The following is an 18177-nucleotide window of genomic DNA, read 5'->3' on the forward strand; positions in this document are numbered from 1 at the left end:
AAAAAAAAACAAAAAACAAAACAAAAAAATACAAAAAAGAATGCATTTATTTTAATATTAACATTAATATTTTTATTTGTAAAATGTACACTATGTGCTCTTGATAAACATTAAGTAGTATAATATATTTATATTTATTAACATAGTATGTACATTAGCTGTAATAAGTAGGTAAATAAGAAGTAAAAAAATTGTAATATTATTATATGGTTCTTTTCATGAGGATTTTTCAGTGCGTCACAAATGTCACAGAAAAAAAGGTAAGTCCGTGATAATATACATTAATAACATTTATTCTAATATATGACATTTTAGTTAAATCTGACAGTTGTCAAATTTTATTTGCAATTGGGCATAAAAACAAATCCATTGTCTTTATTGCATTTATAAAATGGTATTTTCTTTGATTTGTATAGTCGTATAAATTGTACAGATTATATTCGTAGATATATTATATAATTAGTAAATAAATTTTTTTCTATTATAGCGCCATCTATCGACAACTAAAATAATGACCGAACTAGAATAATTACCAAAGTAATCACCGACGTGCCTTTTTTTTCTGTCATACACAATTTAATGTGTTACAAAGAAATCGAAAAGCTGTGACGCACTGAAAAATGCTCATGAGAAAAAGCATAATACTAGAGTCCAAGCGTCCATAAGTACTAGAGTAATGACTAGAGTCCAAGCAAAAAAAAATTGTAATATTTCTCCGGTATTCACGCACGATCGTTTCTCGTATCCCCTCCAAGTACTTGCACACAGTGAATACTGTATTGACTGTATGTTCCTATTAGTGATGTAACAAATATTCGTATTCGCATTCGCATCCTCGAATATTCGCATGTTTTTGCATATTCGCATTCGCATCTGCATTCGCGAAATTTGTGCGAATGTTTTGCGAATATGAAAACCAGAAAAAAAAATAATTTTAAGATAATATTAGGTTAATAAAATCAAAAACTATTCACTTCTCATCTTTTTTTATTAAGAAAAGGTAACTTAACCTCAAACATACAGCTACTCTCAAATGGAAATATGCAGGACACAACAGCAGACAAAGAGACGGAAGATGGAATGAAGCGATAACTCACTGCATACCTTGGGACTACAAAAGAGGAAGGGGCAGACCACAGACGAGATGGTCGAATGACCTAAAGAGATACGCAGCAACCAGATCGACAGCATTAGCACTGAACCGAGAAGAGTGGAAAAGTAAGGGGGAGGCCTACGTTCAACTTTGGACAAATGAAGGGCAATAGATAGATAGAACTTAACCTTGTACAATCAAATTATCAGCCTTCACTTTTTTTATTATTTGGTATTATGTAATAAAGCTTAAGATTCAGATTGATTTACATTAAATATAAATTAACTTTTCATTAAAAATTTAGGAAACATTACAGAAATAGAAACAAATTAAAAAAACTGGACATTCGCATTCGCATCCGCGAATGTCAGTAGCAGATATTCGCATTCACATTCGTATTCGCGAATGTTAAAAAAATGACATTCGTTACATCACTAGTTCCTATGCCAATGCACTGCTAAAACATCTATGTACCTAACAGTCTTGTAACAGCTACAAAAAAATCCAACAGATCTTTTAGCAGCGCATTGGCAGGGACTTGGATCAGTTAGATCACTTACTAACAAGAAAAGGGTATTTGTAAAAAGTGGCACTTAGATCTATAGTCATTTCAGGTCTTTAAATATTCTAATCTTCTGAGATTTAGATTGAATTACAAATGAAGCCATGAGAGCCAGAGTGGCCTCCTAACTGATAAGAACATTACTTTACATAATCAAAGAAAATGATGAGAAGCTATCAATGTCCAATTGTTTTAGTAATTGTATGTTGACCAATAGTGATTCTTGTTCTGATAATTATCTTTGATTATGTAAAGTAACATTCTTATCAGTTAAGGTCATTCTGGTTCTTATGGCCTCAAATTATCTCATGCCTATTTATACATACTACTTGTATTAGGTTATATTATACCTTTTTCAGTTTGTTGGTTCTCTTCAAACGGGTTTAGTTTATTTCTCTCTTGGTGTATTTCATTTGTAGGAATTTCCTTTAAGTCTAAATAATCACAATTGCCATGTGGTGTACTTTTGCTATTTGATTCTTCCTTAACTTCACATTTAAAGCCATCTAGATCTAGAGGATCATCATCATGATCTAAGTCATTATACTCTATTTCTATTTTACACGTCTCCTCATTAAATTCTTGTTTTACTTCCATTTTATTATTATTATTATTAAACTTGATTTCATTGATTTCAATCACAGAATAACTAACCACACAGAAGCGAATCTTAACTGTCGTTTTCGTTTTTTCGCAGAAACCGAAATATTTGACCTTGTGCACCAGTTACAGAATAGAACTTGATGTTCTAGGTAGTGACTATTTAGCGTGGGCAGTGACTGTATATTTTGATACACGCTATTTTGATATGTTTAGTGTTTGTTTGATAGAAAAATATTTGTTATGACGTTTAATTCTACCTAACTTTTTTATTTGCGTACACGTTAGCGTATACCTTAGACACGACGTGTTTGGAAAAATTTTGACGTTTGACGTCACACTATCACGGCCCATTGAACCATTCAAAATTTCATTTGCGGAATTTCCATTTTCGAGATATCAAATCAAAAGTGGAGATTTCGGCGCAGCGCTAAAAATAAATGTCGATTTTCAGGGTATAAAATGCCGTAAAGTCACTAAATGACCATATCACCTAATTGCACCTCATTTGCGGATTATGAATAAACCGGTTTTACTTGAAAATTGAAAATGTTATAAAGGAAAAACGATTTTAATGTTGGTTGCTTATACTATAGGGGCAAAAATGCCAGAATAATTTTCTTCTTCTTCTTCTTCTTAGCCTTCTATCGTCCACGTTTGGACATAGGCCTCTCCCAACTCCTTCCATCGGTCTCTATCCTGAGCAACATATTTCCAATTCGTTCCGGCTACTCTTTTAATATCATCAACCCATCTCATCTGTGGTCTTCCTCTCGGTCGTTTACTTTGGTAAGGTCTCCAATGTTGTATCGTGGCATTCCAACGTTGGTCTTTTTGTCTAACAGTGTGGCCTGCAAAGCTCCATTTAAGTTTGGCAACTTTTGTTGTTATGTCCTCGACTTTTGTTTTTGATCTTACCCAGTCGCTCCTCTTTTTATCTGACAGTCGTATACCTAACATTGCTCTTTCCATAGCTCTTTCTGTTGTAGCTAGTTTATTCATATTTGCCTTGGTTAGGGTCCAGGTTTGACACCCATATGTCATGATAGGAAGGATGCACTGGTTGAACACTTTGGTCCTCAAATATTGATGTATTTTGCGGTTCTTAAGTATCCAACCAAGTTTTCCAAATCCTGCCCATGCTAGTCTTGCTCTCCTATTAATTTCCGCACTTTGGTTTTCTTTGTCAAGTTTCAGGATTTGGCCTAGGTAGATATATTCCTGGACTTTTTCTATCTCACTGCCATTTATAGTTATGCGTCTGGGGTCATCTGTGTTTGTCATTATTTTTGTTTTCTTCATGTTCATTTTTAGACCGACGTATTGGGAGCTGCCTGCGAGTTCCTCTATCATAATTTGCAGTTCCTCGAATGAGCTCGCTATAATCACAATGTCGTCAGCGAATCTGGGTTTAGGTTTACCAAAAGTGAAAATTATTCAGATTCGCTGAATAATTTTCACTTTTGGTAAACCTAAACTGTAAGGCTAAAAGTAGTAGGGTAGAGGCCCCGGTTATGGCCACATTAAGCAATTTTCTTCATTGTAATGAATAAAACACTAAACAAATTTTAAAATTAAACGATGGAAAAATTCCTATACTTAGTGGGAAATCTTACCAATGAGTCTTCAAAGTTTCAGCCTCCTAAAAATAAACCATTCTAAGAAAAAAAATATTAAAAACAAAATGGCAACTTTTGCCACTTATGGCCACAAAAGCCCCACTTATAGCCATCACTTTTCCCTATTTATGGCCACTAAGAAGTTAATCATTATCTTAAAAAAAAACAATGTAACCGTTTATTGTATCATTTTTTTATTTATTAATTATAAGTTTAATACAAAATCAAGTCATTATTTTTTTTAATAGGTATAACACATGATTTTTCTCGTGTATATCTACCTTATTTGGAAAAACTATCTTCAATATCCTTCCGTCTTGAATAAATTGTGGATCTGGTAGTTTACTGACAATATCAGTTTTGTTGATGAAAGATATGTCAGTGTGTATAAGTTTAAAATTTAAATTACTTTCATCTATACTTCTCAAGCCTTAAATTTCGTATTCATTCTCGAGCAAGATATTAATGATTTTGCTAACATATTTGAAAGTGAAAGTAACAGTCCCTCTCTTGCTGATTGATTCAAATGACGTCAAAATATAATCACCGGGACTAAACTCAACAGTATTGTCATTTTCAGTGTCACTATCATCTTTATCAATAATACCTTCATTTTCATCATCAATGTCGTCTATACTACTTCCGCTTTCCATCCATTCCACTTCTTCTTCTGAGCTAGACTCCACAATATTTTTCTTTTTTTTACTTTTAGTCTTTTTGTTTTGTTCGTCCTTTTTTAAGTCCACTTTACATCAACAATAAATTGGACAAGAAATTGACCAAGTTATTCAAGGCCAAATTTGACGTGTAAAAGCACACTTTGACATCTAAGTTTGTTCGTTATAAACTTCACGTGAAGAAATTGACGAAAAAGAAAATTGTTCTATTTTTTCATTTATTTGGCGTGAATTCAGTGTCACCAACCTGTGTCCATTTGGCGGGAAGTGGAAGTAGAGCTGTAGAGCTTTTTGTTTATTATTATTTGTTGAGGTTGAGTCTTTCATGTTCATGACAACCTAAAAATTTTGATTGGAAAATGCATATAAGATAAGGGGGTGGGAAAATGGAAATTAGTGGCTTTTTTGCAGTTCTGTTTGTTAGTTTTGCTCTGGCTGGGTCTCTTTTGTTTAAACAATTATGTAAGTATTATAAAAACGTTTTCAATTTTCTGTATTCTTTAGGAAACGAATTATTTATGCATATTATTACCTGTAAATAGTAGTACCTATTTCCTATTTCTTTTGATTTTTAATTGTAAAGAATAGAAAAATTACCATTCATTTTAATTTTTTAGAATCAGCTGAAAGTGGTCTACAAAAAAACCAGGAAGGAAACGTATTATAGCCTTGTTGTGGCTATGAAAGGCAAAAGAAAGATACCTATAAAAAGTGTATTGACTAGTTGGAAGAAACTCCACATTGTCGATGCATAATAAGATATTACTTTATAAACAAATATCAAGACCTAGGAATGGAACCTGGATAATATAGTCATCAAGAAGATAGCAGGAGGTCATGAGCAACAACTTCATAAGTATGAGAATATTGAGGAAATCCAGCTCCTCGATATCTACTACTGGACAAACTAGAAGATTGAAGAGGACAAAGCCTTTTGAACTAGTTTGAGTGATAGGTGATAGTGAAAAGCAGAGCGTAGTGCTTGTGTGCCTGTGTATGTTAGAATAGTGCACGATCTTGTTAGATTAGATAAGAGACGCTATAGGGTAAGCTCTTCATTTTAAGGAACAGTAGTAATTTAGGTTAAATTAAAATTGCTCATTGGTCAGTTATGACCAGATTGTAATTCTCTGATGTTTGGCAAAAAGGGCTGAAGTCAGAATTGCACATCAATAATGTTTTGATGATTTCTGGACCATAAAAAAAGTGTTGCAGACTTAAACTGTATGTACCAATAAAAAGAGCCGATTTTTCTGGTCCAGAAATCATCAAAACATTATCGATGTGCAATTCTGACTTAAGCCCTTTTTCCCAAACATCAGAGAATTGCAATGAGTAGAGTAGAGTAGAGTAGAGTAGAGTAAATTTTTATTTGCATAAATTTTTAACATAATTGAGCAAATAACGTCACATTACTAACAATCACATATTAAAAAATGCTACTAATAATCACATATTAAAAAGATATATTAACAATACACTAAAATATACAAACAATACAAATTACATATATGCTGATCAAGGCTGATAGGCCAGGTACTCCACCACAGTATACGGCTCAATGTTAACCAGGTGTTGAAAAACCGTTTTTTTAAAAGCTTTATAGCTTGTTTCCCGTTGAATGTCAGATGGTAGACTATTGTAAAATTTAACGCACGCATACAAAGGACTTTTCTCTGTTAGGGACAATCTGTGAAGTGGAATATTCAAATTAAGGCTTCTTGTGTTATATTCATGATTTGGTTGTAGGTGATAAAATAAAGTAAAATTTTTAAAGAGAAACATAATACATTCATATATATAGACAGCTGAGAAAGTGAGTATATTGAGTGATTTGAATCGGCCTCTACAGGATTCTCTCGCCTTTAGTCCTAGGATCACCCTGACTGCCTTTTTTTGGACTATGAAGACAGTTGAGCTATCCACCGAAGCACCCCAGAAGACTATTCCATATCGCATAAGAGAATAAAAGTTTGCATAATATACCGATAGTAAGATTCCCTGGTCTAGATAGTTTTTCAAAACTCTTAATGAGTAGCAGGCTCTATTTAGTTTTTTTGTCGCATTTTTTATTTGTTCTCCCCAATTCAAGTTCTGGTCAATATGAAGACCAAGAAACTTAACTGATCTAGAAGGTTCTGTGTTTTGGGATAAAAGATTGACTGTATCTGGGAACTCTTCTCGTGATTGGCTGGTTCTAAAGTAAACAAATACTGTCTTATCAGTATTAAGCACCAGCTTATTTCCACAGAACCACTGTTCAGCCTTGTCCAGAGTTTGTTCTGCCACTGTGAGGAGTGTTTCTAATGTTTCTTCCCAAAATAGCATGTTTGAGTCATCAGCAAAGTTTACCAGGTTTGAGGAACCACTAATCACTGCATTTGGCAGGTCATTTATATAGACCAAAAAGAGAAAAGGCCCTAAAATACTCCCCTGTGGTATACCTAATTTTAAGTTTATCGGTTCAGAGTAAACCTTACATCCCTGTTTCTCCAAGCATACTTTTTGTGATCTATCTGTAAGAAATGATTTTATCCATTTCAATGCTGGTCCCTGTATTCCATAACAATATAATTTTTGCAATAGGAGAGCATGATCTAGGCTATCAAAAGCCTTAGATAGGTCTAAAAAAGCACCTAGTGTTTTCATTTTTGACTCTAGTTTTTCTAAAATTTTTGATATAAAATCATAGGTAGCTGTCTCAACTGACCTCCCTGCAAGAAAACCATGCTGCGAATTACTAAATAAGTTGTTTGTAGTAAAAAAGTTTTGTAGTCTGTAATATATTGCTTTTTCGAATATTTTTGAGAATGATGGAAGAAGGCTTATTGGTCTATAGTTCTCCATCTTAGTAGCATCACCTTTTTTATGTAGTGGCTTGACAATTGCCAGTTTTAGACTTTGAGGAAATTTACCTTGCCTGAAAGAAGTGTTGACTATAAAGGATAGAGGAAGACAAATCTCTGATGAAACAAATTTAATTAAGCTGGTTGATATTTCATCATAACCAGAGCTATGCTTGTTTTTTAAGTTATTTATTATATGGCCTATTTCTTTTTCTGAAACAGGAGTTAAAAACATGCAATGATTATTTTGTTCGATATTAATTTGAAAATTTTTTACAGGCTTAATTTTCTTTACAGCTTCAGCCGCAGCATTTGCCATAAATTGATTTATTTCATCAGAAAGCACCTGAGGATCACCCTCTAAACAAAAATTACCTTGATTTTTTGAATTGCCCTTAATCTCTTTTACCAACTGCCAAGCCATTTTAGTTTTATTTTCACTATTTTCGATTCGTTCCTTATAACAATTTTTTCGATATTGAGTGAGTAAAGCATTATACTTACGTTTTTCTGCCCTGTAAATATCTTTATATTCATCATTATTACTAGATAGTGTAAACAAAACATCAAGCCTAGATTTACAGTTTTTTATATCATCATTTTGCAAGCACTGTTGAGATTTTTTTTTATTTGTTGTATTTATCTCTTTAAGTGGAAAACAGTTTACAAAAATTTTTTGAACTATATTCATGAAAGTATCCCACTGATCATCTACTTCTAATGTCTCGATAACAGATACCCAGTCAACATTACTCAACATAAGTTTAAAAGAATCTTTATTCTCATTGTTAAATATTCGTTTTTTTGTTATATTTGAGTCAATATTATTTAATTCAAATTTTACCTTTTGAGCAGTATGATCAGACGTATGGGGATTGAATATAACAGAATCAAATATGTCTAGATTTGTAAAAATATTGTCTATACAGGATTTTTTGTTACCTTGTATGCGTGTATAGTCTTTGATGGAGGGTTTAATATCAAAGGAGCTCAAAAACGTTTTTAATGTACCTGGCCAACCTACACCATCAAGCAGCATATCCAAATTAAAATCGCCAGCCAGAAAAATGATGGAGTCCTTGTCAACTAGGTCACAGAGTATTTGGTCCAGTTTATCTATTAAAATTTGTGGGTTTTCGGTTCGGTATATGGACAGCACTACAATCTTTTTCCCATCAATTTGCACCTCTGCAGCAGAACACTCAAACACTGATCTTTCTGATAAGCTTGAAATGTCTTCCCGGGCTTTTGCAATAAACGGTTCTTTGATATATACCGCACTACCACCATGTTCCTGTGAACTGCCTCTACAATATGAAGATATCAGTTTGAAATTTTTCACATTGTAGTCCCTCAGTTGATCTTCTGTTTTCCAGTGCTCAGTTAGACACAGAGCAAAACATTCATCGTGGTCTTCTACAACAAGATTGATTGCATCAATGCTTGTTGCGATTGACTGCGTATTCAAGTGTATTATTGATATCTTTTGCTGTGTCTTCTGACACCTGGGTGCCTCTGAACGTTCTGAAAATGGTTAAATATTATACCATTAGGCCATAATTCTTCCTTCATCAACTGGGGTATTTTTAGTTCTGGTGCAGTTATTTTAAATGAACTTTTGTATTTATCTGTCCTGGTTTTCATTTTCTCACAGATAACGTTTTCATCCAGTTCTCTTTCTTTTAGGTAGTTGATAATTTCCGGAGTTTCCGTTTTTGGATCGAAACCAGACAGGAAGATCGCCATATGTTTTGGGGCCACACGCAGGATACTTCCAGCATTTTCATTGGTTCCCTGAAGCGGTTCTGATCGTTTTTTGTTAAAACCTCTCTTTGTTTGTGTCTCCCATTTATCCTTTCGATTTTCAATCAGCTGACAATTGACATTTCCAACGGGTGTCACTGGTTCAATTGAACTACTTGTCTTTGACAGACTTGATATTTTTGGTTTAGTTGACAGCTCAGTTAAATCCGTAGAAGAAAGTGGCTGTTCTATGTTTGAGTCTACTGACACTGATGACCTTGTGTTTTGTATCTCTGTCTGCTGAGTCTCATGACTTTGTTCTGTGGGTGTGGGTGGATTATTTTTAGTTTTTGCTGCAATTTTTACCTCGGTTTTTTTTTGGAACTTTTTCTCTAGGGTTTCTACTTTTTCCCGTAGGAGTTTATTATTTTCTTCCAGGATTAGATTTTTGCTTCTCAACTCACCAATTAGTTCATTTAGTAGAGAAATGATTGTCGTATTGTCCATGCCATCTCCACTGTTTGAGGTTATTTCTGGATCACAACAAATCACACGCGTTTCATCCAAGAATTGAAGTTTTCCGGCCCAATCACGTGCCGTGCACGATTTATGGAACGCTTTTCCACATATTATTGTGCTTATTTTTTTATTTTTACAACAAGTAAACTTTGTTTTTTCGCTTTCACCGTCACGATCATCCTTATCGGACGCCATCTTGGACTCTCTTCTTTCTTCATGTACAATTCAATACAAATGAATCATCATCGTAGTGATGATTATGGAAAAAAATATATATATATATATATATAGAAATATATATATTTTGTGCAATAAAAATGTTTATATTTATCAAGGATGTATTATTTGATATGGCCACATATACTTCTGGTATATCGTCGGTGATGTGACAATACCTCCTATCTGCTTTTTCATGAATTTTGTAGGAGACGAAAAACCATTTTTAGGGTCATCTGTTTTCACATGTAAATTTTGACATGTTTTGTAGTAAATAGATAATTGAATTTACTACAAAACATGTCAAAAAATATCATATGAAAACAGGAGGTGACTGTAAAAAAAGTTTTTAGTCTCTCTTACAAAATGGTTAACAGTTAATAGAGAGACAGATAATCGAGGTTCCACTGTATAGTGAAATTTGGACACCCGACACCCCATACAAATTTTATGGGGGTTTTGTTCGTTTAAACCCCCCCCCCCCAAACTTTTGTGTAAGTTACAATTGAATTATTATTGTGGTACTATTAAACACAATGTTTTTAAAACTTTTTTGCCTCTTAGTACTTTTTTGAAGTCAGTTTTTATCGTGATATTTTGAATATTTGTCAAATCCACCACATATTTGTATATGGTTAAGTACGATTGTAGAGACTAATAATATGAAAATTTATTTATGATTTACATTTTTAGGTATATTTTGAACCATTTTAAAAAGAAGCCATATCTTGATAAAAAGAGCTTTATCGAAAAAATAGAAAGAGGTAAAAAAGTTTTAAAAACACAGTGTTTAACTAATGGTACCGCAGAAATAATTTAATTGGAACGTACCCAAAAGTTTGGGGGGGTTAAAGGGAACAAAACCCCCATAAAATTTTTATGGGGTGCACAAATTTCACTATAATTTTTCTTTAAGATGTTACTGCAATAATATTGCTTCATGTCCATTTTCAATAAAAAATCTTTGATAGTTTTCGATATATTCGAAAAAATCGAATTTTCATTTTGTATCTTCAAAGGGCTGTAACTTTTTTTGTGTGCATATTTGTACTAAGGTAAGTTAGGTTCATTCAAATTATTTTTGGTCCCAGAATATGTGATTTAATTTACGACCAATCTTTTCGGGACACCCTGTATAATAAATGGGATTAGCTGGCTTAAAAATTCATAATCTACGTTCTGTAGAAAATATACAGTTTTTGGTTTCTTTTTAACTAGATCTTAATATCTAACCAAGCATTTTAAGACCTTTTTATTATTTTTTCGATGATATATTCATGTTTTTAGTTTGTTCAAAATATTCTAGATGATTGTACACTATAATAGATAGCCAACTAAATAAACACAAAAATTTTATTTTTGTTACAGCCTGTATATAAGTTTACCTATATATACAGTGCATTACGCACCACCTTAAAAATTGGGCATTTTTGATGTCTCGAATTTCCTAAACCTGTTGTCCCATCTAAGTGATTTTTTTATAATAATATAGCATGAGGCTATAGGTTACTGCCTTATGCTTGTCATGCACGGGGAGCTATACTGTAATATATATTATATCACGTCGCTCTCTATAGTAATGAGTGAGCCTGCACATACGGAACCATTAGTTCCCTGTCTGCAGGCTCACTCATTACTATAGAGAGCGATATGATATAATATACATATATTACAGTATAGCTACCAGTGCATGACAAGCTTAAGGATGTAACCTATAGCCTAGGCTATATTATAAAAAAATCACTCAGATGAGACAACAGGTTTAGAAAATTCGAGACATCAAAAATGCCCTATTTTTAAGGTGGTGCGTTAATTTCTTGGAGAAGTGTATTGTAATTTAATGTAAATAATGTAATATCCAATAATTGTAATTTAATATAAGATGTAATATAAGTTCCTTAAAAATATATTTTTTATTTCCCACCATACATTCTCCACAGGTCTAAATATCGATGCTAGACGTCCACCGGAGGTCCTCTCAGGACGTTAGATGGACGTTCGGCAGCAAGACATTATTGGACCAAACTGGGACATCCTATGAAGGTCCAATTGACATTCACTGAACGTCCCCTCGGACGTTAGGTGGACGTCCATTGGACGTTTGGCAACGTGGCATTTGGACCAAAATAGGACGTCATGTTAAGGTCCAATTTACGTCCCCTAGGACGTCCGATTAAGGTCCAATGTACGTCCCTTCGGACCTTAAGTGGACGTCCAACAGACATTCGGTAGCGCGACATTTGGACCAAAATAGGACGTTCCTTGGACGAAAACGGACCTCCCTAAAGTCTGTGAAGGACATCCTTGTGCTATTAGGGATGTAGGTATATAGTATCTTTATTCTATTATATTCTACTCTATTTCAAACCTATTCTATATAAGTATCTACACATTACACCTATTATCATCATCATCATTCTCTTTGCCTTATCCCTATGCAGTGTCGGCTTCCCTAATTGCATTTCTCCACACAATTCTATCTTGAGTCATATCAATGTTAATCCCCTTTACCAACATGTCCTGCCTTATCGTCTTCTTTGGTCTTCCTCTCCTACTCCTTCCAGGAATCTGCACTTCAGCTATTCTTCGTATTGGGTGATTAACGTCTCGATGTTGAACATGACCAAACCATCTTAACCTATGCTCTCTCATTTTGGCATCAATTGGTGCCACACCTAGACTTCCCCTAATATACTCATATCTAATTTTATCCTTCTTTGTCACTCCACTCATCCATCTAAGCATTCTCATTTCCACCACATGCATTCGTTGTTCCGCTTTCTTTTTCACTGCCCAACATTCAGTTCCGCGCATCATAGCCGGTCTTGTGGCTGTTTTATAGAATTTTCCCTTCAGCTTCATTGGAATTTTTCTGTCACAACACACCACTCGCTTCTTTCCACTTCATCCATCCAGCCCTAATTCTACTGCATGCATCTCCATCTATTTCTCCATTACTCTGTAATACCGATCCTAGGTACTTAAAACTATTGCTTTTCACAATCATTTCACCTATTATATTATATTTTACTTTATTCTATACTATATATCTATTCTAATCTATCTATATATTTCATTTAATCTGTTAAGACCGCTTTACAGCTTGCAAGAAAACTTGCTGCAATACTCTTGCATGCAAGACTTTCATGCAAGTCAATTGCATGGTCTTTTACAGCTTGCAACCCGGCTTGCATGCAATTTGAAATTTTACCCTTAACCTAACTTATAAACTTTTGTTTTTTTTAATTACTTTATTGCTGTTTATTTAACTTGGTAAATTTCGAAATGCCAAGACTAACAGAAATAACCAAATATAAAAGGAAAAAGGCGGTAGCAGCAACTTTAAGTATTATTATTACTGCAGCCAGCCTTTTAGTCACTAATTTAGAACACCGAGATCGGAGCTAGTGAGTAAGATCTTAGTTGAACAAGAAGAGGGGTAATAATGTATCTCCAACAGAATTTATCCAAGTAGATGATGAAAATGACTCTAATTTTCTAGGAATGAATGTACATTTTAATAAACCCTTGGGAAAAATTGAACAATTACAAAGAAATCTATATTTCGAAATACTATTTCTGCGAAACACAAATTAATTATTATCCTAAGGTACTTAGCTAGAGGAGAGAGAGCTTCCGTAGCTTAATATACAATTTACAATAATTATAGAATCTCAGAAAGTGCCATTTCATTATTCATTCATTTCCATCGTTGATATATTTCACAAACAGAAAACAGCTGATCGGCATGTATTCGTGAATCCGTGTCGTCAATGACATTTGATATTGTGGAAAAATCAAATTCCCCTAGACTTGCATGAAAACTTGCAGAAAAAATGGCACCAAACCGATTATCGCGCAATTGCAAGAAGTTGCATGCAATAGTCAACTGACGACATACTGCGCATGCCTTTAGGCAACTTTCTTGCGTCTTGCATGTAGAATTGCAAGCTGTAAAGCGCTCTTTATTACATTCTACTCTATTCTGTTTTAAATCAAATACTTTATTAGTAAGTATCTACATATATATTACATCTATTCTATTATATTCTACTCTATTCTATTTCAGTTTATTTTATACTATATATCTATTCTAATCTATCTCTCTATTTTATTTATTTTATTAATCTGTTCTATTCTATTCTGTTTCAAATCAAACACTTTACTCAAACAAAGAAACAAACGACATTCAAAAGCTTCTAATAAAAAAATCATTGCATTGGTACTACTGAAAATATTGACATTTTTACAACATTTATTCCAAGTTCCTTCAATTTTTTTGAGGACAAGAAAATTTTGCTTTCAAGAAATTCAGGAATTTATTGGCGTCAAGTTAATAACGAACAAACTTGGATGTCAAATTGTGCTTTGAGAACACGTCAAATTTGGCCTTGAATAACTTGGTCAATTTATTGTTCAATTTATTGTTGATGTAAAGTGCACTTTAGTTCTCGTTCTCTTTTCCGTTGTTCTTTTAATTTTAGCTGTTCTAGTTTGGCTTGTTCTTTTAATTCATGATAAAGCACCCATCTGTCAGATGTTATGACACTTGGAGTGTAGTCTTTTTTTCTTTTTCCAGATGTAGATGTTTGATTTGGCCATGGAACAATGTCATTAAATGTGGATGCTAAATTTTTCTTGGGTATCTCAATGATATTTGATGTTGAGGGATGGACATCAATCTCACGATGAGGTGAATTGTTGGAGCCTCTTGAATCTTCCACTACATTTGATGATGAATTTTCACCAAATTCTTCAGGGTGTGAAAGTGTTTGCTTCATGTGTTACGGGTGTTGAGGGTTGATTCGCGATTGATGACTTCAGGTGACGAACTTTGAAATATTATTGGAGTGTTTGCGGTGACATGAAAACCATTATCTTTGGATTCCTCAATCTTATTAGCTAATCGTAACCAGAAGTCATACAACAATTTTTAGTTTTTGCATCTTTGAATTGTGCTAGAATCGATGGTTCTATGTGAGCTTCAATGAATCGAAGGTGATGTCTTACTGTAGTAACAGGCCATGGTAAAGAAGAAGAGGCGTGACTTGGCACAATGAAGTTAGACGGAAGTGAGGAGGTTAGAACATATAAGATGTAACGTAGATTGTAAATCTTTCTTTTATTAAATATAATATTTAATAAATACCTGCAGGGCCGTCTTAACCCGGGGGTGCAAGGGGTGCGAGGCACCCGGGCGCCAAGTCCAAGGGGCGCAAGCCGAACACTTTCTAGACTCAAACTTGCGCTTGTCCTTAAAAAACTGCAAATAACAAATATGTAAAAGTGCACTTTCAGTATTTTTTACAAAGGCTATTAATGCTTACCTACTACACCTACGATATACTAATGGAATATGAAACCCATTTAGATTATTCCGATATAATTTCAAGAAGATGACGCGTACACTATTTTAAGTAATATCAGATAAATTAAGATTATTTTTAACAGAACATGGACCAGTGCAAATTAAAAGATCTAAGTATCCTGTAGATACCAATAACAGGTCCATTGCAGATACCTATTATACAAAAAGTTTAAAAAATAAACGAAATTAGCAAACGAGATTGTCTTATATGTATATTCTGTATCTAATAGTGATTCTGTATTTTGTTTTTACTGTAAGCTTTTCAATGCCAATTTTTACTGCTTTTAATACCCACATCGGTTTCAAAGACTGGACACATTTCGAGAAATTTAAAAGACACGAGAAAAGTTCTGGTCATTTAATTTCTGTAAAAAAATATTTAGGTCTAAAAAAATACTTACCTACTATTAGACAGCCATACAATAGACTTTGTCAATCAAGTAGCAGTTGAACGCAAAAGAAAAAGGTGAACGGCGGTTTTAGAAAAAATTATCAGTAGTAATTGCACAAGAGCTCTAAAATTATTGAATTTTTCCCGAGTGTCACTTTGGCAGTTTTAATTTCACGAGCCGAAGGCGAGTGAAATTATGTCAAAGTGTCACGAGGGCAAAAATTCTATATTAATTTTAGAGTTCGAGTGCAATTTGTTGCGATTATTTCATGAATAAACCTGTTCAAAACCAAAATTTTATTGTAATTTATATATGTAAGTACCAATTAGTGAAATTAAACACACAGTTGTTATAAATATGTATTTGACGGTTGAAAGTCATCACTTTTATAATTTTTAAAACATTTGTCATTAATGTCACTGAATGTATTTTTTCGTAGCAACGAAGGGCATCTGACGTAATATGCTTAACGACGGGAGATTATCAAAAATTATCACCTTAATTTGCATGTCTGTAGCTTTCTATTGGTCAGAATCTCCTATGAATGAAATAATCGAAATAATAACATTTTTATCACACCAAATTTACCATTAAGAGGAACCAGTCAAAGGTTGTATGAATCGGATAACGGTAACTTTTAATTAATAGAATATAATACGCTGTCAGAACACATTGCACGAATTCAAAGTGTTCAGCATCGTATGCCCCATTATCTTGGACATAATATTAAAATGAATTGATAAAGTGTAATTGGTGAAAAAATTAAATGAACAATTATTGTTGATTTTTTAAAACAATCTAAATATTATTCTATAATTTTAGATTGCACACCTGATATTTCACTCAAGGAACAACTTACTATTGTGTTTAGGTTCGTTTATCTTTATTCGTCAACAAAGCTTGCCGAAGTTAGATTTGCATTGTTAGTTGCATTTTCTAGGTTTTTACTGGTTACTGATAGTTGATACCACCGGACCAGGATTAGAAAATTATTTGTTAGAAATTTTAAAATGAATGAACATTGATTTAGATTATTTACGAGGCCAAGGGTATGATAATGGGGAAAATACGAGAGAGAAAAAATACTAGCCTTCAAAAAAGAAATTACAAAAAAAATAGTGCATGGAAATAGATCTGATATAGATGGTGAAGATCTATTATTCCATGTGTTAGAATTGTTACCAATATTTTTTACAAATAAAGACACAACTCCACTCGATATTTTAAGTTATATTATACTCTAATGATTTACTTCCGTTTTCCCAAATCTTTCTATATGTCTAAGGATATATAATTTAACACTTCCAATAGCACTAGCTGAAGGAGAAAGGTCTTTTTCTAAACTTAAATTGACCAAAAAATATCTGCGCTCAACAATTGGTCAATACAGATTAACAAACCTGTCTTTAATAAGTATAGAAAACCACATAAATTAGATATCACCGAAGTAATAAAAACTTTCGGCAACTTAAAAGCTAGAAAAGTTGACTTTGATAAATAGTGTTAAAAGATTGATATTGTTTGAATACTGAAACCATGTTTGTTTAATATATAAATAAAGAAAGCAAACATAATTAGTTTTAATTTTTGCGTACTTATAACCTCTGTGGTGCTAAGGCAAAACCCGATATGTCAAAAAACGTGATTTTGCAGCAGATGAGTTTAAAAGTTAGCGGTGTTGTTGTAATATTAAAATATTAAAATATCGGAAACTAACTTTATCATCTACTGGTTACATGGATGCGTTTAGCCATGTAGGGTTTTGTCATCATATTCTTCATCGTTCAATGTACATATTGGCATTAAAAACGAAAAATCGATAATTTTTGACATATCGGGTTTTGCCTTAGTACCACAGCTATATTCCTAAGTATATAATCTGACAAAAGGGGGCGCAAAGTTGAGTCTTGCACCCCGGCGCCGTGTATGCTTAAGACGGCCCTGAATACCTGAGTATTATTATTACATGGCGCAGTCAGTATAAGAGCCAAAAGTACAGTTATCCAGAATGGAAGGAAAAGTGCCAGAAGCCATGAAATTCGAGGGAAACCTTCATGAAAATTTTAGACGGTTTTACCAAAATTTTGAAATGTATCTTATTGCAACTGAGAAAGATGACAAAGCCGATAGAATAAAAATTGCTTTGTTTTTAAATATGATTGGACCGGAAGGAGTTGATATATATAACATTCTCAAAATACCAGAACCTAATAAATTTGATAGTGTCATATCAGAATTTAAGAAGTATTGGGCTTCCAGAAGAAATAAAACATATGAACGTTTTGTATTTAATAGAAGAATTCAAGCTGCAGATGAACCTTTTGATAGTTATCTTAGTGATTTAAAAAAGTTGATACAAAGCTGTGAATATGATACACAGGAAGACAGCATATTGACAGATAGGTTAGTTTTAGGAACAAATGATCTATCAGTTCAAGAAAAATTATTAAATGCTCAAAAGTTAACGCTTGAAACAGCAATAGAGATATGCAGAAACTCTGAAATAACAAAAAGGCAGTTGGAATCTGTAAGAAACAATGAA

At 33.3% G+C, this 18177-nt stretch overlaps 1 protein-coding gene across 3 annotated transcripts in view; it reads right to left on the reverse strand.

The window, feature by feature from the left end:
- Nucleotides 1-18177, reverse strand: part of LOC126887534 (gastrula zinc finger protein XlCGF57.1-like) — a 155896-nt gene that overhangs the window by 87991 nt on the left and 49728 nt on the right. For 2 of the 3 annotated variants that reach the window (XM_050655187.1, XM_050655189.1), the window contains exon 1: nt 2006-2547. The exons of the other annotated variant lie outside the window; for it this stretch is intronic. In XM_050655187.1, coding sequence (XP_050511144.1) covers nt 2006-2252 — 247 coding nt within the window. In that variant the 5' untranslated portion in view covers nt 2253-2547. Of the gene's footprint in view, nt 1-2005; nt 2548-18177 lie in introns of those variants that run through there. 3 annotated transcript variants of the gene reach the window in all.

Source organism: Diabrotica virgifera, chromosome 6 (assembly GCF_917563875.1).
Source record: "Diabrotica virgifera virgifera chromosome 6, PGI_DIABVI_V3a".
Classification (NCBI taxonomy): Eukaryota; Metazoa; Arthropoda; class Insecta; order Coleoptera; family Chrysomelidae; genus Diabrotica; species Diabrotica virgifera.